Source organism: Typopeltis vanoorti, chromosome 11 (assembly GCF_054136105.1).
Source record: "Typopeltis vanoorti isolate ZY-2024b chromosome 11, IOZ_Tvanoo_1.0, whole genome shotgun sequence".
Classification (NCBI taxonomy): domain Eukaryota; kingdom Metazoa; phylum Arthropoda; class Arachnida; order Uropygi; family Thelyphonidae; genus Typopeltis; species Typopeltis vanoorti.
Genome location: NC_143559.1, coordinates 103,043,645 through 103,067,591, shown reverse-complemented (window position 1 = coordinate 103,067,591; position 23,947 = coordinate 103,043,645). Strand labels below are relative to the sequence as shown.

At 36.8% G+C, this 23,947-nt stretch overlaps 1 protein-coding gene across 2 annotated transcripts in view; it reads left to right on the top strand.

Moving 5' to 3' along the window:
- LOC150101887 (peroxisomal acyl-coenzyme A oxidase 3-like) overlaps positions 1–23,947 on the top strand; it is a 240,026-nt gene that overhangs the window by 53,228 nt on the left and 162,851 nt on the right. For both annotated transcript variants that reach the window (XM_090400298.1, XM_090400297.1), the window contains one exon: positions 18,488–18,577. In XM_090400298.1, coding sequence (XP_090256424.1) covers positions 18,488–18,577 — 90 coding nt within the window. The remainder of the gene's footprint in view (positions 1–18,487; positions 18,578–23,947) is intronic.

Here is a 23,947-nt window from a genome sequence, read left to right as displayed (position 1 = left end):
TATAACATTTTGTATTTATTGCTCAGAACGATCTCACCAGTTTTGGTCTTTTTTGTTTCAGTCACCCCTATTATGTCGATCTGGTACTTATCTAATTCCTCAGCTAGCTCCATTTCCTTGCCATTCAGGCTTCTTACGTAGATAGTACCGATCTTTAACTCTGGTGATGTTGAGTTGGGGTTTATTTTCAGATTTGTTCCAGTAGCTGACTTTTCGCTGTTCGCACTGGTTCCCTGGCAAAAACAACGGGGGCCTTGTTTAACCGGGCGACGCCCCAGCCGGCATGAAATTTTGTCATGTTGTACCGTCATTCTATATTTTGGTTTAACCAATAAGAATTACAATTTGGTCGGCTAAATCCCAAATTGCCAGCCCATCCTCGTCTGTTCAGTATCCAAGTAGATACCCAACGGTGCACCACGAGAAGGTGAGGAATGGACATTAGATCAGAAGCCCTGGTCGGTTCTCTGCATTCCTTTAAAGGCTATGTGGAGGTCTCCTCTCAGTTATACAGCTTTGACCCTTAAGCACCCCGAAAAAAATAATCATCGAGGATAAACAGTGTGGGAAAAGAAAAAGTGGAAAAAAAAACCCAATAGGTGGATTGACCAAATACCAAGAATCACTGGACTTGAATTAAAACAAGCAATTAGAGAAGCACAGGGAGAAATAATGGCAAAGCATCATCAGGAAGGTGACGAGTACTCAGACATGAGGAGATTCGAGAGAGAGCGAGTAGCTTTGTACCTTGTGTATTGCTGTAATTTTGTTTATATGTAGATACTACACTGCTGAACTTAATTTTTGTGTATGCATATTGTTAACTCAATTCTCTTTCACTATTTATGTACTGGTGTAACCGTTGCTGTAATTTTATTTATATGTAGATACTTATTGCTTGGCTTGGTTTTTGTACCTGCATATGGTTTACTAGTTTTTCTTTGATTATTATGTACTGTTATAACTTTTGACTGTATTGCTGTAATAACTTTTGCTGCATTGCTAAACTTAATTTTTGTTGATGTTGTACTGCTGTAGCTTTTGACCTTTGCTGTAATTTTGTTTATATGTAGATACTGCATTGCTTGGCTGGGTTTTTGTACATGCATATTGTTGCTAGTTTATCTTTTGACTATTTGTGTACTGCTGTAACCGTTGACCTTGTGTACTGCTGTAACCTTTGCTATGGTGCAGTATTACCTTTCTTTTTTTGCACCAATGAACCAGCCAACCAGATATTGGTAACATGTCTGTACCTCTAAAATGACTGAAGATAAATAAACTGTGGAAAGTATATTTAAATAAAAAATATACAGGTGGAAAATGTTATAATGTACCAAAGAAAACTTAGAAAAGAATTTATTAGAAATGGAGGTAAATGAAAATATTGGAATAGAATGGAAGAATATAGCTACTGTAATAATGAAAGCAGTAAACTTGCAACATAATAAACATGTAATACATACATAAACAATACATGAACTTGTAATATTCTTTTTGCTATTGGATTAGTTGAGACTCAGCCTCATCTTACAGAAGCAGTGTCACTTGAAGTTGGTCAATGATTAGTTTCTCCTTCCATACTGCCTGAGTTATCCACGTTGTCAAAGTATAATACAAACCATCAAACCCAGCATCCTGGTCTTATTTGAAGGATCTCCTATTTTACCTTCTGCTGATGCTCACATCAAGATGGTAGTGGTTCAATGACAATATTTTTTATACATCCGTAATCATTAGTTCATAATCAGCACATCCCAAACTACAAGGTCTGAATGTTGCTCGAGAGGTTGTGGGTCAGTTCATCATTCTTAGAGGTCCTTGTCACAACATCAGTGTGAGGTCGTCTACAGATGCTGCCACCAAAGCTAAGTTGAATCTCATGTGAAGCTACATGAGAATATCAGTTGAGTGTTTTTGTGCCAGATTTCTGACTAGAATATTTCTTCTGTCAATTTGCACTTCATAATAACTTCAGGGTTAAAATAGCCATTTTCTTCAATTCCTGATTTAGATTCTACTCAAATGGAAGATAATTACCAGACATTTCTTCCAAATTGCTTTTGGAAAGATTCATATGTTTGTAATGTAAGAGATGCAGTTTCATCGCTAGATCATACGTGATATTTAAGTTCTGTACTATTGGAAATGAGAATTAATGTGGATTTATGATTAGTTAACCCAGTTAGAAGAGAGATGGGCTGTTGATATTGGATAAAGAAAGGAGAAGTCAAAGAAGGTGTCCAGTTATGGCATTTGGAATGTATAATAGAGAGAGAGAAAATAGTGTTTTGAGATTCATTTGTCAAAGATATAAAATCTGAATAGGTGATGAAGTTGTATGAGAGGCAGGACAGCTAGTAGTGGCTGAGGCTTTGGAAAGAAGGGAAGTACAGATGAATTGTTTGTGTTAGTTTGAACAAATGAATTTCATGGAAGTGTAAAGGATGTGAAAATTTGATTGTGTTATTAGAGACTATGAAGTGTAAAATTGCTAAGTGTAAAGTTTGTATGTTGCTAAGGCATGATAATAGGGAGCTGAAAAGGGTGATTGTGAATGTAAAAGAATGCTATGAAGGAAAAAAGAGACCTTGTGTATGTTGATCTATGGCACATATGGGCGGGCCGGATCCGGCCCTAATCTATTTCAGCGAAGTTTGTCTGATTCATGGTGGGAGAAAACATGGTGTGTTCTACTAACTCACATTAAGCTGACATCATATGACTTGCGCAAAACACTATGTTTTCTCCAACCAAGGTCTCTCTCTCACTTTGACTAGCGGCGTGTGTGAACGTGTTACAACATGTCAGTTCGGTACTTGCGTTGGTGTTGTGCTTTGTTCAGTGTCTGCATTGATGTTATGTTCTGTTCAGTGCTTGCGTTGATGTTGTGTTCTGTTCAGTGCCTGCAGTGTAGAAGACAGTTTTGTTTGATAGTTCTGAATATTGCTTATAAATTTGGGACAATGTCAGGGCTTATTACAAAAAAAAGAAAACTAGATGCAGAGAATCGCCAATTTCAAGACAACTGGATGGAGGATTATTATTTTATTCTGAATAAAGGTTTGCCTGTATGTATGTTTGCTGTGCAATGACTCCGTGTCCGTCAACAAAGAATACAACTTGAAGAGACACTTTACTCCGAGACATGCGGATCACCCAAAAATTGATGGATAACTACGAAAAGATGAAATACAGAAGTTGAAGAAGAACTTGGATACCCAGCAGCAAATGTTCAACAAGCAAAGAACGCAGCACCACAGCATTGTCAAAGCCAGCTTTATGCTAAGCGAAAAATCGCTAAGCATTCTAAGTCATTTGGTGAAAGAGAATTTATTAATGTCCTGAAAAGAAAAAAGATTTCGAGAATATTTGTTTGTCGAGACGTACTGTTGTCCGACAGATAGAAATTATGGCTGATGATATCATAAAAAGTTTAAATGAGAAGATTGCTAAATTGGAAGCATTTTCAATTGCTTTGGATGACAGCACCGATGCCTCCGATACAGCACAACTAGCAATATTTATTCGAGGAGTTGATGCAGATTTTAACATCACAGAAGAATTATTGGCGCCTCGGCCATTAAAAGGAACAACTACCGGTGAAGATATATTTGAAACAGTCAACACAGTCTTCGAGATATTTGGGCTTAAATGGAGTTCACTATCTGATATATGCACTGATGGAGCCCCTGCAATGGTTGGCGCACAGAAGGGATTTATTGGAATAGTTCATGAAAGAGCAATAGAACTACAGATCCATCTGGAAAATTTAACAAATTTTCACTGCATTATCCATCAACAAAATCTGTGTGCAAAATCGATTAAATTCACAAATGTTATGGAAGTTGTAGTAGCCAGTATTAACTTTATTAAGTCACGTGCATTTAATCACTGCCAATTTAAGGAGTATTTGACAGACCTATTTTCGGATTATGAAGATGTGTCTTATTATTGTGAAGTGAGGTGGTTGAGTAAAGGTAAAATGTTAAAACGATTTTATGATCTGAGACAAGACATTGCAGATTTTATGGACATAAAAGGAAACACAATTAACCAAGTAAAAGATGATGAGTGGGTGTGTGATTTAGCATTCCTTGTAGATGCCACCAGATATCTAAACAAACTGAATCTTAAATTGCAAAAACAAGGACAATTGGTTCGTGAACTGCATGGACATGTCAAAGCTTTTTGTAATGAATTAAGCTTGTTGGAAAGTCGGAGCTAAAAATTGTTATCATTTTTCTACTCTAGCAACTCATAAAAATATCCCTTATAATTGTTATGGAGATGAACTGGAGGCACTAATAGAGCAATTTGATACAAGGTTTGCTGACTTCAAAAACAAAGACTCCACGTTCGTTATATTTGCTCGTCTGATGAATGCTGATGTAAATAATGTGCCAGAAAACATACAGATGTAACTTATTGAGCTTCAGGCAGATTTAGTGCTAAAATCGCAATTTAAGAACGTTGCTTTGACGGATTTTTATAAATTTGATTTGGTGGAAGATTTATGTGTGAAGTTTTTTTCGAGGATGAAATATAATAAATCAGAAATTCGGACAAGAATAAAGGGACGAAAACCTCTAAAATTCTATGCGATTATCCTTAAGTAATATTAATGTCAATATTGATAGTCTCGTAGTTGAAGTACAAGGCCAATCTTTACATTAAATTATGTCGTTCATTATATTATAAAATTTATGTAGAGCTTTATACCAAAGCATTATATTATAAATAAATGAAATATGAAGTAGCAACTTGTTTTAATTCATTTAATATTAATTTCTTTTTTTATTTAATAATTTGGTCTGGCCCTTGACTCTGAGACAGAATGATAATTTGGCTCCCGAACTAGGAAAAGTTGCCTATGCTTGATCTATGGGATTAATTTCAATCGAAAGAGAGCTGTTTTCCAAGGGTAATTTGTGTCTGAGCAAGAGTGGTAGTAAGAAGCGGATAAATTGTTGGTGAGAAGAGAAATGAGGCAATTGGTACAGGTTATCTGAATGGGTGTTTTTGTTCCGATAAAATTGCCTTAAACTTTCTCGGTTTTGGAAAGTTATGTTAATCAACTCACCATTTGTGTTCCATAATTGTAATTAAATATTGTTTATAATTTACAAATAATTAACTCAATCAATTGATTGTAATTTATTTTGAATATCTACTAATGTAGATGGAGCTATTCTCCTGCAGCTGATATTGCAGAATATTATGCGCTTTCAATTAAATTGTTCTTTTTTGAGTTTTCCTGTAACTGTATTGACAACAACATTGAAACTGAAATTAATATTAATAAAATTAATAAAACCCGAAAATTTTACAATAAAAATATTAAACGTTAGTGTTTCTGGTATTGATATTTTATAATGAATTTTTACCGCTTTCATCTTGATTTTGAGACAAATTAATTAGTTTGACCCTTTTAGTAATTATCATTTTGCTGTTGTTTTTTATTTCCTGCAGAGCTATGAATTCTTCTTTAGATAGGTTGCTTCTTATAATAATTACTAAAGCAGATAAGAGAAATGCCACCTGACTACACAGGTTAGCTTACCTCTTTACTGTTAGATCAGTCAACCTACCTCTCTATAGAATATGATACCACCAGCTCCCAAATCAGAACACTCCATAGGCTCCTTAAGAAGGTTACTTCTTGGCCTGTGGAAGTGACTAACAAACTAAAACCTTTTAACTCTAGTTTTATATAGACTAATGGTTAGTTTTGATGTCTCCTCCTTATTTGCCAGTGTCCCACCCAAAGACACCTTGGACCTCATCCAAGCCAAATTTCCTCCTGATATATCAGCCCTATTTCAGTTCACCATGAACTCAGGCTATTTCGTTTGACAAGGAAAATTCTACAAACAGATAGAGGGGACAGCCATGGGTTCTCCACTCTCTCTCTCTCTCCACCCCTGGCCAACTTCTTTATCGAGACCTTTGAAGAAAAAAACCTTAAACTCAGCTCCACATAAAACTACTGTTTGGCTATGCTATGTAGATGATGTGTTTGCTATTTGGCCACGTGGCTTGAATACACTCTAACTTCTTAACAGACTTAAACAATCAACACCCTAGGATCCAGTTTACCTTGGAAAAGGAAAACAATAACAATCTCTCTTTCCTAGACACTCTGATTACAATCCAGCTTGATGGATCCCTGGCGTTCTCTATTTACAGAAAACCTACACATACAGGTAGATACATTCACGAGCAATCACCCCCCCCCTCCCTCCCAACAATATGGGATTATAAAAACCTTGTATAACAGGACAAAATTAATCGGTTCAGATAACAATGCCCCAACTACTGAACTGGACCATATTCTTAACACCTTTGTAGCCAATGGCTACAACCTCAAAAAATATTGAAACCAATTAACCACAACCTCTCCTGCCCTTCCATAACAGAGATTATTCTAAATCTGTCACCATTCCTTATATCTGGAGTATTTCTGAAAAGCTAACAAAAATCCTAAAAAAATATGACCTGACAACTTGTTACAAACCATATAAAAAATTGCCATCTCTTATCTGCTCTACCAAAGACCAGCTACTTCCCCTAGATCTACCTGGAGTATACCAGGTCCCTTGTAGTTGCAAACTGTCCTACTACGGCCAAACAGGCAGCTAATGTCAGGATATCTGAATAAGGACTGTATCCAGTTCCACTAATACAGCCACTCAGGACTTGCTGACCATGCTTTGGACACCTGCCACAAAATACACTGGAAGAAAGCCACTTTACTACACTGCGGCAAGTATAAATATGAGAGATTATTCCTAGAATCAGCCCCAGCTCTAAAAAAAACTCTCCAAACCTCAACAAATTTGATTGCATGAGATTGCCGAACTGCCCCAAATATGGGAAGCTTGCATTCTAAGAACATAAGCCCAACAGCCAAGGCAAGGACTGACTTCAGTTGTTTTCTTCAGCCATATTTGTTTAGTATTAGTGCCTGCATGCACATATCATTATTTTATGTTCCCTGAAGATGGTAATGTTACCAAAATATAGGAAGTATTAATTTAAGTTTTTAATTAATATTCTAGTATACGTTGTCTTTCCATAAAATCTGACAGTTATATATTACCAACATATAAGTTTATCTACAAGGAATGCAGTGTGTTGTCATCAGCAAAATTATGTATCTGGGTGGTAGACTGCTGGATCAAATCATTTATTTATAGAAAGAATAGGGTGGGTTAAAGAACAGAGTCTTGTTGACACACCAGCTAAAAAATAGAGAACCATCCACCATCACTCAAAGTGAGCATTATGTCAGAAAGCTGGCAATCCAACTATAGAAGTCAAGGGGGCAGACCAAATGATGAGAGTTTACTTAACAAATATTTGCATACCAAACCCAGTTAAAAGTCTTGGAAATATCTAGGACAACCACATGAGACTTGCCAATCATTTCTATGGCATTTGTCCAGATATGGGGATATGAGTGAGTAACCTGTTGATTCAGCAGTGGAGGAATCCATAATGGCAGTCATTTATTAGTTGAGTGCCTAAAGGTAATGTAGCAGTTGGTTGAATGTTGTGGCTCTTTCCATTATTTTGGGGGTAAGAGAAATTGGATGTTAGTTTGAAATGATAGATTTTTTTTGCCCTTTTTTAAGGATAGGTTGAATGTGGACTAATTTCCAGACTGCAGGTAAAGAGAGTGCAAAAAGACTACCTAGAATGGCTGTCAACTCTGGAGCACAGGCCTCAGGACAATCAAAAGAATGCCATCCAGTCCAAGAGACTTTAGTATCCAATTTGAGCAAAAATTTTCTGATGAAAGGACAAATTGGGCATTGAGTGTTTGGAATGGTTGGGTGATATTTACTAATATCATCAGTGCAAGAATTGGAGGAATCAGTAGGATGCCAGGAGGTTGGTTTTTTCTGTGGGTTATGATGCAGCAGAACCATCAGGATATAATAGTGGTGGCAGAAGTGACCACTGGTCCTTTCTAGAGACCAGAATGTATGCATGCATTTGAGCAGATGCAAGTTTCTTGCTTTTGATGTGAGGTTTTGGTATGAGCAGTATAGATAAATGGAGGTTTGGGTGCAAGCCAGTTATTGTATGCTCAGTCCTTCTTGTACAGCTTTGGCACACCTGTGGGAGAACAAAGGTTTTGGACAGGGGATGGAAGCTTAGGGTGGAATGGGGAATAAATGTTTTCTCCATACCAATAAGATTTATTTTGGTGATATGTTCAACACATAGGTTTGGTTTAGATGGCTGGAAGCAGTAACACATTCAAGGAAATGCAGGAGATTGGTTGCGTAGATCCACTTAGCTTTCTTATGATGTCATATATGATGCATGGATACGAGTAATTGTGTGTGTTATTTCATGGGAAAAGAGAAGAGCACCAGATTGTGGTCTGAGCTGCCTAGTGGACAGTTTGCATTCTCAGTGTACCTAGATGGGTAACTAGTAAGAGATCCAAGGTATTCAGACAGTGGTTGAAATTATCTGGTTTTCTTGTAAACGTGTACTATTTGCATAAGGTGACAAATGTCTCAGCCTCTCTATCTGCTTGACCTGTGAAGTTGGAATAGGAGAGCCAGCTGGTGTTGTGAACATTGAAGTCTCCAAGGAAAATGACTTCACTGTTAGGAAAGTCAGATTGAAGAATATCGACATTTAAGGAAAGGAAATCGAAACATTCAGAATGGGTGGGGGCATTAGGAAAGCATGGAGACAGCAAATTTGATAGAGGGTGCAGAGATTTTCAGACAAAGGAGGTTAAAAATCAGGAGATTCCGATTTGGGTATTCTGACATGGCCTCTCAGAAAGAATATATGCACAAACCCCATCTTTGAGGTGAAAGGAGTCAAAAGATTATGTAACTAAGAAAGCTGAGGTGAGTAGTACTTAGGCGGGAGTAGGAAGTTGGGTTTCTGTCAGAAAAAGTACTCAAGATGGAAATGGACATCATTGAGGTTGAAACTGAGACCATGTATATTGGATGTATTATGAAGGTTCTGTGAGGTTTGCTGTTGACTGCATAGGCCATGTACGTTCCATATGCTGTGATGAAGTTCAAGTTTCTACACTGGCTGTCAGTAGGACTTGGATATTCATATTAGTACTACTTTTTTTTATAATTGATTCTCCATGCATTTTCTCCACTTTTTCATGTTTCTTCCAATTGTTGCTGCAATCTATCTTGTTCCTTTTGCACATAAGTGAGATCTTGCTGGGATCGTACATGTACCATAGCAGAGGTGCCTTCTAACATGTTATTCATTCCCATGCACTAGGTGCAGGAGATCTGTTCCCTCTCCCCATTCAGTGCATTGCATTTTTTTTATTCTTTGCATCCATAGCATCTTTGACTAACATTGAGGTTGCAAAGCACGTGTTTTCAGAAGTAGGCAAGTTAACATCGAGATGTTAATTAATTCATCATCATTAAATTCCTGACATGTGCCCTCAAGGGACGTACAGGATATGATAGTGCTACATGAAAAATTTACATCATTACTAATTTCCTATCTACAATTTTTCTCCAAATCAATATTACCTGTCAAGACTCCAGCAGTGGTGTGCATAAGGGTCAAAGCGATATAACTGAGAGGAAACCTCCACATAACCTTTAAAGGAATGCGGAGAACCGACCAGAGCTTCTGACCTAATGTCCAATCCTCACCTTCTCGTGGTGCACCCTGTTGGGTATCTACCTGGATACTGAACGAACAAGGATGGGCTGGCAATTTGGGATTTAGCCGACTAAATTGTATTCTTATTGGCTTAAACCAGTATAGAAAATGATGGTAAAACATGACAAAATTTCATGTTGGCTGGGGCATTGCCCGGTTAAACAAGGCCCCGTTGTTTTCGCCAGGGAACCAGGGCGAACAGCAAAAAGTCAGCTACTGGAACAAATCTGAAAGCACACCCCAACTCAACATCACCAGAGTTAAGATCAGTACTATAAACATGAGAAGCCTGAATGGCAAAGAAATGGAGCTAGCTGAGGAATTAGATAAGTACCAGATTGACATAATAGGGATGACTGAAACAAAAAAGACAAAAACTGGTGAGATCTTTCTGAACAATAAATACAAAATGTTATATGCAGGAAATGACAAGCAAGGAAAAGGAGTAGCCATAGTATTCAACGCAAAATACGAGGCTCATCTTCTTGAATGGCAGGCAGTCTCGAGTAGAGTGATGTGGGCAAATATGAGAATGGGGAATTGGACAATGAGACTTATTTGTGCCTATGGTTCCACAGGTTCTACTAAGGTAGAAGTGGAGGAAACTGACAGAATGAAAAAAGAAAAGTTGGTCCTTGTTGGGGATCTAAATAGGAGAGTAGAAAATGATTGTCAGACATACAAAAATATTTTGGGAAAATTTGGAGAAAAGAGCAAAGCTAATAATAATGGCAAATACCTGCTAGATTTCTGCTCAGGACATGGACTGGTTATTACTAACATCATGTTCCAACATAAAAATGTGCACAAATTCACATGGAGAGAAGAGGTAAGGAATAAGAAAGTCTCATTGACTATGTTATTGTTGATAGTGATGTTTTCTCCCTGGTGCAGGACACCAGAGTGTGCAGAGGATTTGAAATTGGAAGTGATCACTATTTAGTTTTGAGCAGGATAAAATTGAATTTCATATTGAAAAGAATAACATGTAAGAAAGTTTTAAAGTGGATAAAAGTTGAGCAGCTCTCAGATGTGAACTGTAGACTAAAATACACAAAGTTTATTGAAGAAAGAATGAAAGCGTTTGAGAACAGGAACCAAACCTTTGAGATTCAGTGGCAAGCCTTGAAGAAAACCCTGATTGATTCAGCCAGTGTGGCATGTGATGAGGTTGTCTGCAAGGATAGAAAAATCAGAACTCCATGGTGGACACAGGAAGTTAAAGAGGCAGTGAAGGAAAAGAAGAAAGCATATCAAAAGTTCCTGGCAAATAAGTCAGCTTGCGCTATTAGAGAATGCAGAGACAAATGTAAGAAAGCAAAACACTGTGTAAAACTAGCTAAACAAAACTCATCAGAGGACTTTGGCAAGAATATAGAAAATAAATATCAAGAAGGTGGTAAGATATTCCAGAGGTTGTTGAAGAAGCTCAGAAATAGAGGAAAGAGTGCTGTGAAAGGAGTTAGAGGTGATAAAGGTGACATGAAGACAGGAGAAAAAGATATCCTGGAAGTATGGAGTAATTACTTCGAGAAATTGCTAAATGAAACAAGCACAGTGGTAAAAAAAAACACTCAACAGGCATACAGTCAAGAATACATATCCATACTTGAAATAGCTATCAAAGGCTTGAAATGTGGAAAGGCAGCAGTAGTAGTAGATGATATTCGACCAGAAATGCAGAAGTATGGTGGTATAAAATTCTTACAGTGGCTGCACTGCATAGTTCAGAAAGCCTGGACAGAGGGACAAATTCCTGATGTTTGGAGTAGAGCTCTAATAGTACCCATATATAAAAAGGAAAATAAAACTGAATGTGAGAATTACAGAGGTATTTCCCTACTGAGTGTTCCTGGTAAATATATGCAAGTATACTTGAGAAACGGTTGAGAAGAATTGTGGAAGAAAAGCTTGGTGAAGAACAAGCTAGATTCAGGCCAAATAGAGGCTGACAGGATCAGATCTTCACTTTACGACAAATATTTGAGAAAGCATGGGAATATAACAAAGTTCTGTATTTAAGTTTTGTCGATCTGGAAAAAGGCATATACAAGGTGCCACGAGAGAAGCTATTCAATACACTACAGGTATATGGTGTCAATGGGGCATTATATCAAGCAATACTTAGTCTGTATTTGAGTTGTAAGTCGGCAGTTAGAATTGAAGGAATTACAGGAAGATGGTTTATTGTTAAGTCTGGTGTGAGACAAGGATGTAAAATCTTCCCCTCTGTTATTCGTTATCTATATGGATCACATTATAAAGGAAAGTGGTATTAAACATGATATTCCACATTAAAGTAGGGTAAATCTATGTTGAGAAATTCATGGTTAGCGAGGGTATTAGACCAGATTTTTTGCTTGGAGGGTGGTGAATGAGTGGAATTGGTTGCTAGAGGTGATTGTGAGTACTTCATCAGTGAATGAAAGGAGAGGTATGATAGCTTTTTTGTGAATAATGGTTTTCTCACAGTGAGTCTTCTGAATTCATGGAGATACTGTATAATAATGTTTACCTTCTTACTGATGATTTTCATTCCAAATCTCTTGCAAAAGTTATTCAATTTAGTTTAAAAAGAGTTCTAACAATTTGTACCAGATTTATTTATCAACTCATCAAGTTGCCACTTTCCTTCATTATATAAACCATATATGATGATAGTTGGGATGAGTAGGCATCAGATCTTTTTGATTAGATACCATATATCATATATGTATGGTTTATATAATGAAGGAAAGTGGCAACTTGATGTGTTGATAAATAAATCTGGTACAAATTTTTAGAACTTTTTTTTAACTAAATTGAATAACTTTTGTAAGAGATTTGGTATGAAAATCATCAGTAAGAAGGTAAACATTATTATACAGTATCTCCATGAATTCAGAAGACTCACTGTGAGAAAACCATAATTCACACAACAGCTATCATACCTCTCCTTTCATTCACTAATGAAGTACTCACAATCACCTCTGGCAACCAATTCCACCCATTCACCACCCTCCAAGCAAAAAATCTTGTCCTAAAACCCCTCACTAACCATGTTGTTGCACAATAGGTGTGTCCTTGTTCTCTCCTTTCTTGCCAGGTACTGATAAAAAGTCTTTGTTGTCAGTTATACAAAACCCTTTTAATAAGGTATATACTTCTGTCACATCTCTTTTTTTGCCTAATGGACCATAGATCTATTGTTATAATCTGTTGCTTGCCTCTGATCCTCTCCACCACTTCTTCATCTGCATGAAATCTGGGTGTCCAGATCTGCATGCAATAGTCCAGATGTGACCTTATTAAAGCCTTATATAGGGAACAATAACCTCTCTATCTCTGCTGGTTAGTGTATTCAATAGCCACGTAATCTGATGTGCTATTTTGACTACCTTTCCAGTATGTCTTCTAAACTTCAACTCCCTGTCCACAGTCATCCCCCCCCAAGTTAAACTAGCAGCCATGATGCTGGATCTCTGCATCACCTTAATTTACCATTGATCTTCCCAGTTTAGCATTATCACCAAACAAGACAGAATATTTTCCATCACATGATATCCTATATCGTTGATGAACATAATAAACAACAGAGAACCAAGCACTGAGCCCTGTGGTACACCACTAATCACTTGCCTTCTCCTGGACTTACTTCCTCCACAAACCCCTCTTTGATATCTGTCCATCGCTTTCTAATCCAAATCACCTGCTTCACATTCAACACCATTTTCTTCATTTTATGCAACAAGAATTCCATTTGTGGAATCCTATCATACTTTTGCAAAGTTCAGAAGTATCACCAAGTAGCCATTTCCCTTATCCACTCCTTGTCACTTTATTATAAAAGTAAGGAGATTACTAAAGACAAGACCTACCCTTCACAAAACCATGTTGTCTCATAGAGTATCCTATTCCTATTCATCCAGTCCTGAATTCTGTCTTACACCAATGTCTTCAATACCTTTTAACCACCACCACTCCTGAAATATTGATTGGCTTATAATTTGCTATTTCTGTCTTGGAGCTTCCTTTATGCAGTGGGACTGTATATATTCTTAGAAAAGCTGATAATTCCCTTGCACATTTTTGTATAGTATAGTATGGTATGGTATCTAATCATATGGCTGTGTTCACATTTAGATTCTGCAATATTTTAAGCACTTCCATTTCTTCAACCTCTGTGCTTCTCTCAGTGATGATGGACAGAATTGTTCGGACTCCCTTGCACATTTTTGTAACGTATGGGCTGATATGCTATCTGATCATATGGCTGTGTTCATATTTAGATTCTGCAATATTTAAACACTTCCATTTCTTCAGCCTCTATGCTTCTGTCAGTGAATGGTACATCTCTATAAAATGCTCACTCAGTAATTCAGCTGTTGGGTTTTCTTTGCTTCTGTTCCCTACCCACTATCAGAAATTTTTTTAAAGTCATCATTCCATAGTCATTATTCCTTTTACTTGTCACAAAGCAAAAGAACTATACAGTTGTGGCTCTACAGTACTCGTCAGCTAGCTTTCTTTCATAATTAGCATTGACTTTCCTTACAACACTGGTCACCCTTCCTGCCTGTGCTTTTTACTACTCATGGCCATGTTGATCACCTTTTTTTTTTTTATATTCTCTCCACTACTCTTTCTTTGTCACTCATTACAAGGTTTAATGGAATAAATACAGCCTATATAAATCATTAAACTTTTTTATTCAATCCTATATTTCATCTCACTCATTGAGATATTGTCAGGAAAACAATATTAAAATTGCAAAAAAATACACACTAAATTGCATAAAACAATATACAAAAAATTATCAGGAGGTCTAAGAATTAAAGTTTTCCAAATCTTGAGAAGTTTGACACAACCATATTAAGATTAGACTGTTTTTGTTTTTTTAAAAAAACAAAAACAGCCTAATCTTGCTGAATCTGAAAAAAAAAAACTTTCAAATTTGTATTTGTTATGGTGAAGCATAGTAGTTTTTTTTTTCATTTGATTCTGTGCAAGTATGCAAGGCATGGTCAGCTAGACCTGACTGATGATCATACTTATGGTGGTGAATGAATCTCTTAAACATTGTAGTAGAACAGTTTGGAATGAAAATATCCATACATAAAACTAAAACAATGCCATTTTGTGGACAAACTCCAATTAGAAGTAAAATAGTTATTAATAATAAAACTGATAAATATTTTCAATTATCTTGGATGTGAAATATCATATTGAAGGAGAAAAAGGCATAAAATTAAAAACTTCAAATTTTTTACAGATTATAGGCCTGATCAATAGAACACCCAATCCAAATAATGTACAAAAAGAAACGCTGGTGAAAATATACAATACTTGAGCAGTACATGTATTATATGACAGTAAAATTTGGACAATAAACAAACAAGATAAATATGGAATAAAAAAAAAGTGGAATGAGATTCATGAGAACTGCAAAATATGCATTAAACAAAAAAAGGAACAAAGATATTTCAAAAGAATTAAAAATAAAATCAGTAGAAGAAAAACTAAACAAATCTGGATAGGACATGTAAACCAAATGGCTAACACCCAATATTCTAAACAATTAATAAAATATAAACCAACTGGAAGAAGTAGGCCAGGTAGACCTCAAAAGAGGATATTAGATGAATAATGAGACTGGAACAGACCAAATATGGTCTATATGCATAATTAGCATTATGATGATATTTCTTATGTTCTTCTAGGTGGATGTTTGCAGATCTCTCATTTTGACCATAACACGAAGTTGCAAGAACCAGAAACTTTGTAAACACCTGGAACAAAGAGGAGTCCAGGGAAAGCAGCCAGCTTCAGATGAGGTTTGAATACAGTGCAGAGATTTTTTTTTTTTTTTTTTTTTTTTTTTTTTTTTTTTAAGAGTTCTGCTATTTTTTTCCAAAGTTACCTGAATATAAGGAACAATGATAGCATTACTATAGTCAGCATGAGGAAATGGGAGGAACAATTAATTTATTCATCTTTTTTGGCATTGTTACCATTGGACAAAGTCTGGCAAATCAAGGACAGTTTAGCTGTGAGTTGAGCCTGTGTTCAACTCTTGCTTAATAATGTTATTAATCCATCTAATCTTTAACTGAGTTTTCCTTCTGACTCTGAGTATACATATTGCGTTCTTCAAACATCCCATGTACCACAAACATCTTCCTACTCCAAATTCTTTAGCCATGGCACTGCTGAAAGTCAACTACTCAGCTTGTCATAATTATCTGCTTTGTAATTCCATATATATCCCTTAATAGAAAATTCTGCATATCTAGCAATCTCCCAGGTCATGACTACATGATCACTTTCACTAAGCACGGCAGCATATTGGTTACTGTTAAGTTTCCTGATGTTATGATCAGATTCAGCTCTTGAACTTTGTGTTCCCTCCATTACATGCTGTCTCAGCAATATAAAATCCATTTTCTTCCTCCCAATTTGTGTCTCTGTAATTGAAATCCCCCATAATAATTACTCGTGCTAATTCATGTTGTTTACATTCTCCTTTATATCACCTGGATTATAGCAGTAACCAATCACATATTTTGTCCTGTTGGCCTCATATCTCACACGAGATAACTTCCAGTTAACTGCCATCTTAATCCTTGCCCCCGATTTACTTCTACTCTTCTTGGCATCAATTCCTCTGCTATCATTAGCAAAACCCTTCTCCACCCCCATCCTGTACTTTTTGATTTCTCTCTCTCTGAAGACACTATTTCCTTTGTATTCTATTCTTTTGAGCATATCATATACTTCTAAGATATTATTATACATAAACTGCAATACCCACTTCATCTTTTTTTTTTTTAAAGTCCCCTTCACTCACCTGCACCCCTCTCTCCAAAAAAAAAAAAAACATTCTTGTTATCCTGACTCTGCATATCCGAACTCTCACTGAACAACACTTTCTCAAGACTCCTAAACCCAAATCCATTCAAATTCACACCTTCCATGTTATATGCATATTTTCTTCCATCAAACTCGCTCTACACATTAACAAACTTCTCAATATTCCTTCTGTATAATCTGCAGAGTGACTTTTGTGATCATAGCTCTCTGTCTCAGCCCACCTGTATTATACCATGACAACAGCCTCACAACTTTAACTTTATCATTCTTTTCATAGGTGCTAGCAACTCTTTCATGTCTTATTGTATGCCACTCTTGTCACCTGCTAAATCATTTGTATCAGCCAAAAGAAACATTTCTGTCACCTTCACTCTGCATTGTTACAGCATTACTGACATCCTTTATCTTAGTACAGGAAAACACAGTTTCATCACATTCTCCTCAAGCACTCCTCTTATCAATGAATCACCATGCAAAACCTGATCCTTATTCTCATGCTTTTGCTCTTTCATACTCTACTTTCTCTCCCCTTGTATTTTTCACTTCTCTCATATCAGCTATTTCTTCAGTCACTCAATCTCACATTTTGCTCTTTGGAGAAATCCACTAAGTGCACTATCATTTGGTCATTCTCTTCATTTTCCATCATGTCATTCATACAGTCGCTCATACCAATTGCAACATTAAGTTGTCAGCATCTGCACTGTGACAACTTAGTCTCCATTTCGGTACATGGCTTGGATATGTTGAAAATGTTGTAAAGCATCTTAACAGCCAGCACCTTAGGATCTGCTTCACTATTGAAAAAGAAAATAATTGTCTCCCCTTCAGCGACAGTCACCAGGCTACCCAGTGGATCCTTATCCTTTTCTATCTACAGGTAACCTACTCATGCTAGTAGTTGCATCTGTCATTGCACTTTCCAGTAGTATGGCATTATCAAACCTTAGTAAAGAGAGCTGGAATGATCTACTTAGGCCATGCCAGCTTGTCTGCTGTGAAAGTAATTACATATGAGAAAATTTTTTAGCCATAGACTTCCTACTTTCTAAAACGAACAGAGCTCTCCATCTATCTCCCAACTTCCTCCCCTTTCCAAAACCCAGATCACCAAAAATCTATAAACTATCCTGTACATCCAGAATACTTAAGCAAAAAATTTTGCACATTCTTAGAAGATAGAACATTCAGACTTCCTTTAAACTGTACCAAAAATTAGCTACTCTTATCTGCTCACCAAAAGAAGCTCTCCATCATCTAGATCATCCTGGTGTTTTCCATATTCCCTGCTCTTGCAGACTGACATACTTAAGAAAACAGGTAGAACAGTTAACATCTGACCAAATGGACATGAGAAATATGTCCATTATCTTGCCACAGCCATTCTTTATTGGCAGACCATGCTATTGGCACATATCAGATTTAATGGGGGGTTGGGAACCTCCCTATTATACAGAAACAAACACATATCCAAATGGCTTCCTGGAATCGGCCACAGTGTTTTACAACATTCTACAAATTTAAATAAATATGGGTTCTTCACCTTATCCAAAATCTGGAAGAAGATCAACTAAAGACCTTTAGCACAACGAGTGTGATCCTATATACTGTCTTTGTTTCCCTTCCTACTAAAGTCCCTTGTATTGGTGGAGTACATCTTTGTGTTTGTGAAGATTGGCTAAAGTGAAATATTGGTCTAATAATTAAATTAAGTTAATTATTATTCCTAGACATGTGTTTTCTTCTTTATACAACTGCAGCATAAGTGCATTTATGCATCCATATCAGATATAATTGTAGAAATTTCTTTGAAATGCTTGCTTTTGTATTTGATAGCCCTGCATTTTTACTAATAGCAATATTAGTCTGTTTTAAAATGCATATTGTTATAACAAAAAAAAAAGTATCATTATTCAGAATTCAAATATTAGAAATAACATCTTAATTATGTATTTCTTAGGTAACTGGTTGTTTTGCTTTGACTGAAATATCTCATGGTACTAATACTAAAAGAATGAGAACAACAGCCACTTATGATCCTCAGTTGCAGGTAATTTATCATATTTTCTGAAATTAAGTATAGCAGACATTGTTGTAACATGCATGTTCCCTATAACAAACTACCAAAAAGGCTATACCCCCCCCCATCCCAATAAGCAAAATGCTATTGTAAAAGAAAGAAATTCATGTTTAACTGTTTCCTCACAAGTTCTCTGTAGTGAGAGTTGACTGCAGTTTATTATATTTAGATAGGATGGAGGGAGGGATACCCCTGATGATAGTAGATTAATTGCAGCCAAAAAGAATAGGAGATAGGTGGGAGGCTAGCTGTTCCTTTAAAGGATCTGGTTTGAGATTAAGGCCGGTAAGACAAAATATACAATTAGTTGTTGCTGTAGGGCAGGGAGTTCCACAAATGATCTGGAAGACATGCATCAACAAATTAGTACCTTGGAGATAGAGACTGGAAGGATGAAAATCACATGGCAAGAAGGAAATAGAATTTATACCTTTACTAAGAAATAATTAATTGAAGCAGCATGTGATGGAGGGAACTAGGGGTGTGAGAGTATTGGACCCGATCATAGGATCAGAAGAGCTGTATCCATAACCAAGGTGACAACATTGCCTCTGATTGGTGAAAGTGATGACCATGTGGTCTTGACTTGGGTGATTGTACAACTTGAGAAATATTCTATCAAGAAAAGGTATTTGTGAAACTACAATGCAGGTGATAATGACATGCTTAGGAAAAAGCTTAAATCTGTGTCATGGCATAAACAACTGCAGGATAAGGATGTATAGTGCATGGGAGATAGTTAAAGGTCATCTAGAGGAGGCAGTATTAAATTGTATACCTCAGGTAAGAAGGGCTAATCAGGTAGGCATTAGATGGATAACTAATATCATTAAGCACAAGCTGTAGAAGAAGAAAATACTGTGGAGCGTATATAAAGAAAAAGTTGACCAGCAAGCTCACAAATAGTACAAGGCTCAGGTAAGAAAGGTGACCATCATGGCAGGGACAGATGAAAAGTATCTAGCCAAGTAGGCCAAAGAAAATCACTAAGAATTCTTTCATTATGTGGAGTACAAGGAAGAAGGACTGTGGAAGATTAACCTTAATGAGTGATAATCATTGCAAGGTGACAGAAGCAGATGAGTTATTGAGTGACCAGTTTGCAAGGGTACATCATCTTATTGAGGTTACTGCTTTAACATATGTGACAAACACTAATGTGGGAACAGAGGTGGATGAATTGGAGGTTCTTAAGATATTGCAGAATCTCAGTGTAAATACAGCTGTCGGATTAAATGGGATATCAACTTGTGTTGTGCTAAGGAACTGGCAATGTCTCTGACTGGGCTCTTTAAGTCTGAACTCTGATAGAGTTCTAAGTGAGTGAGAAAAGGGCAAAATAATTCCCTTGCATAAACGTGGTTCTAAGGCTGCAGTAGCAAATTATAGCCCAATCAGTATCTCAGGCATGGTAGTAAAAGTACTAGAAAAATTGGTCAAAAAGGGGTGTATAAAAAATATGATACTGTATACGGTCAACATGGCTTTGTGAAGGGTAGATCATTCCATATTAATTTACTGTCTTTCCATTGAATTTGATAAAGGAAATGGCTACACAATGATTCTGCTGGATTTTGCAAGGGCATTTGACAGAATATCACATGGAATTGTTATGCAAATTACAACAAATGGGGATGGATATGACACTGGTTAAGTGGATAAGAGGATGGCTGCTAGACAAATATCAAAAAGTGGTGTATGGAGGGGCAGAATTGAGGCAAACACAAGTGACTAATGGTGTGCTGCAGAGTTCAGTTTTGGGACCATTGCTGTTTAATTTGCACATGAATGATGTATGAAATAACCTGAAAGGAAATATTCAGTTGTTTGCTGATGATCCGAACCCAAAAGGATGGTTGAGGGAATATAGATGAAAACAGGATGTCTTCTAGATGTTCCAAATAACAGTTCGCTAAAGCAGGTGAAAATGGACTTCCCATGGAAAAAATGCCGTGATAATCAGATTATTCCTAACTTCGCTAAGATAAAAGATAGAGTAATAAATAGGGTGTAATTTTAATGTGGAGAAATCTAAAGTTATGTATTTTGAGATAAATAGATTACAAGCCGTGCATCATATTGATGGCACTGTACTCTGGGAAATAGATGAATCTAGGGATTTAGAAACGATGATAGACAGAGAGTTACTTTAGAGCAGCATTCTTCAACCTTTTTACACCTGTGGACTGGGGAAAATAGGAGAAATATTTCGCGGACTGGCTGACGGCTAAGACAGAAACATAAACCAATGTAGATAGTTTTTTATTTATTAAATCCCATGTTATAAAATTACAATTTTAGCTAGTGCGACATCTGCTGCTGCTTAGAGGTTAGAAAATTTGATATACATGGCTGGAGTGTTGTTTCTGAGAGACAAAGGGCTGCAATAACATCCATTTGATTTCTCTGTTTGGTTTTTGTTACTGACATGACTGAAAAAGTCTTCACACAAATAGAAAGTTGAAAGAACGACCAACAATTTGATAGCTTTATAACTCAGAGATGGACATTCTTTTTCGAGTGGTATCCAAAATTGAGACAATGATTGCATTTTATGTCTGGACACCAGAGTGACATCAGAAGACAACTTGATCAGCTTTTCTTTTTCACGAGGATCAAGTGCGCATGATTTTATATCTTCCAAGAAGGGGTTATTAATCCAGAGGTTACCTTTACGAGGACCCTCATTTTCAGGGAAATAATTATGAAAGTTTTCAGCTAACGCCCTTAAATGTTGATTATGACTTTCTTGTTGACATCATCAGCAATCAAAAAATCTCCCAAAAGTGGAAACATTTCTATATCTTCCTCTTGTACGCGACTATTCCAAAGAGCCAGCTTCTTTTTGAAAGCATCCATTTTATTTCTCAGCGTAAAAATATTTGTATTCAACAAAGGCTCTACTAGGTCAGATTTTCGCTCTTGCAGAAACTGCTTCTTCTTCCCTCTGTTCGAAAAGGTGTGCAAGAACCCTTCCTCTCGATTAACCACTTTACTTCTGCATGGAAAAGGAGATGTTGGTGGTGTGAGTCCATACTTTCATACAGTGTCGTGAACAGCCTGGAGTTCATAGCTCGACTACAAATTTCATTAATGATCTTCACCGCATCATTCATCACAGTGTTTAGTTTGGTGGAAAGCTTCTTTGCAGCTAGGTGCTCCCGGTGGATCATACAGTGAGTGGACAAAACTTCTAGGTGCGCGACTTCCTTTATTTTCGCAACTACGCCTGAGCGACGTCCAGTCATGCTCCCAGCACCGTACATACACACTCTGGTGCATTTGATCCAGTCTAAGCCCTTTAGACTGGATCAAATACCCATCAAGAGTATTAAATATCTCTGAACTAGTGGTCCATCCACGTAAGTCAAGGCAACAAAAAAGTTTTTCCCTTAAGTCTTCATCTTCACTATACCTCACGAAGCAAAGTAGGATAGCATGGTTACTCACGTCAGTTGATTCATCAAGTTGAATCGCAAAACATCTCGATTTCTTTATCCCCTCTACAACTTGCCGTTCAATATCGGTGGCCATATCAATAACTCTCCTCTGAATGGTGGTGTCTGAAAATGATATAGCCTCCAGTTTTTTTAGTGGCTTGTGGACCCAAAATTTCTCGTACGACATCTAAGATGCAAGGCTTTACTAACTCCTCACCAATAGTAAATGGTTTTTTCATTTTAGCTATTCGAAGAGCAACTAAATAAGACACTCGAAGCAGCGACTTGTCACTAGTCATCATCATTTTCATTTCACTTTTCCGACTTTTCATCTGATCACATAATCTTTGAAAAACGTCCAGTGGGCTTATCAATAAAATCTCTATGCTTCGAATGCAAATGACGAGCAACTTTGGAAGGTTTCATAGCGTCATTTGACAGAATTTCGGAACATACTACACACAAAGGCCGTGGCGATAGTTCGCTGCTAGGGGCTACAATGAAACCAAGCTTTAAATAGTCCTTGTCAAATCGCAAAACAAAGTTTCCTTTTCTTTTTTTTTTTTTTTCATTTGTATTGCACATTCCAAAGTATCAACATATTTCTCTTTCTTTGTTTCTTCTAAACTTGAAGCATTAGTACTTGGCATGCTTTTGGTACCATCACTACTTTTTTCCTGAATATTGTCCTTGCCTCTACTAAAGAAGGCTAAAAGGTTTTGCTATTTGACTTTTTTTTTTGTCTCCATTTTGTGTGATTTCAAATTTTACGAAAGAAATAACTTGTTTTCCAAAATACCACAACACAATATTAGAAAACAATACGGACAAGCGTGATAAAATAAGAATTTTTGCAATGTGTCGTCGACTTTGCCTATATTTCGGGCACTACATTGTCGCGTGCAGTCTTGTCTCCCTGCAACAATGTAGCCTTGACATGATTGGGAAGAAATTTTTGGCGGACCGGCAGGAAATTTCTGCGGACCGTTTCTGGTCCGCGGACCAAGGGTTGAAGAACGGGCTTTAGAGGACATATTGCTAAAGCTTCCCATAAGATTTCTTGGCTATTGAAAAACTCATTAACAAGTAGAGATGAGGAAGTTGGTATTTCTTTTTATTATTCCTTGATTCATCTACATCTGGATTACTGTGCTCAAGTCTGGTCTTCTGGGTTTCTTGGGGATGAGGAAGTGATGGAGAAGATTTAGATGTGAGTGGTCTGTGGATTGTTCTCTATGACGATAGATTGAGGGTGTGTGGATTGCAGAAGTTGGTTGATAGGAGAAAAAGGGGGATATGATAGAAACATTTAAGTTGCTTAAAGGGTTTTATAGGATTGATGCAGGGGAATGTTTCAGCTCTTGGCTGGAGGGGCTAGAACAAGGATTCATCTCTAGGAATTGAATAAAGGTGTGGCTAGTAGGTGTGAGGACTAGATTTTTTGCTTAGGGAGTTGTGAATGAGCGTAATGGGTTGCCTGAGTCGGTTGTGAGTGCTTTGTCTATTAATGGGGTTCAAAGAAAGGTATGATAGATTGTGTAGATAGTTTTGGTCTCCTATAACGAGTCTTCAGACTTCATAGAAGTGCCCATATAATAATAATATTTATTTTAGAACAATTTACATTTCAAAGGTGATAATCTAGCTTTAATGATGAATATTTGTCTCCTTCCTCCACCATTTTCAACGATCGACTTGATTTCCTACCTGCATTGTATATACATTTGTACCTTCCAGATGTAACTACTTGTAAAAGATTTTGGACTAAATATCATTCTTGTAATCTCTGTATATCATTTGTACAGCTCAGTGGATGGTCTTAAGTTGATTGAGAAGGAAATTATACCATTACGTAGTTGATGTAATTTCCATACTGATTTTTGTATCCTCTGCCTTATTG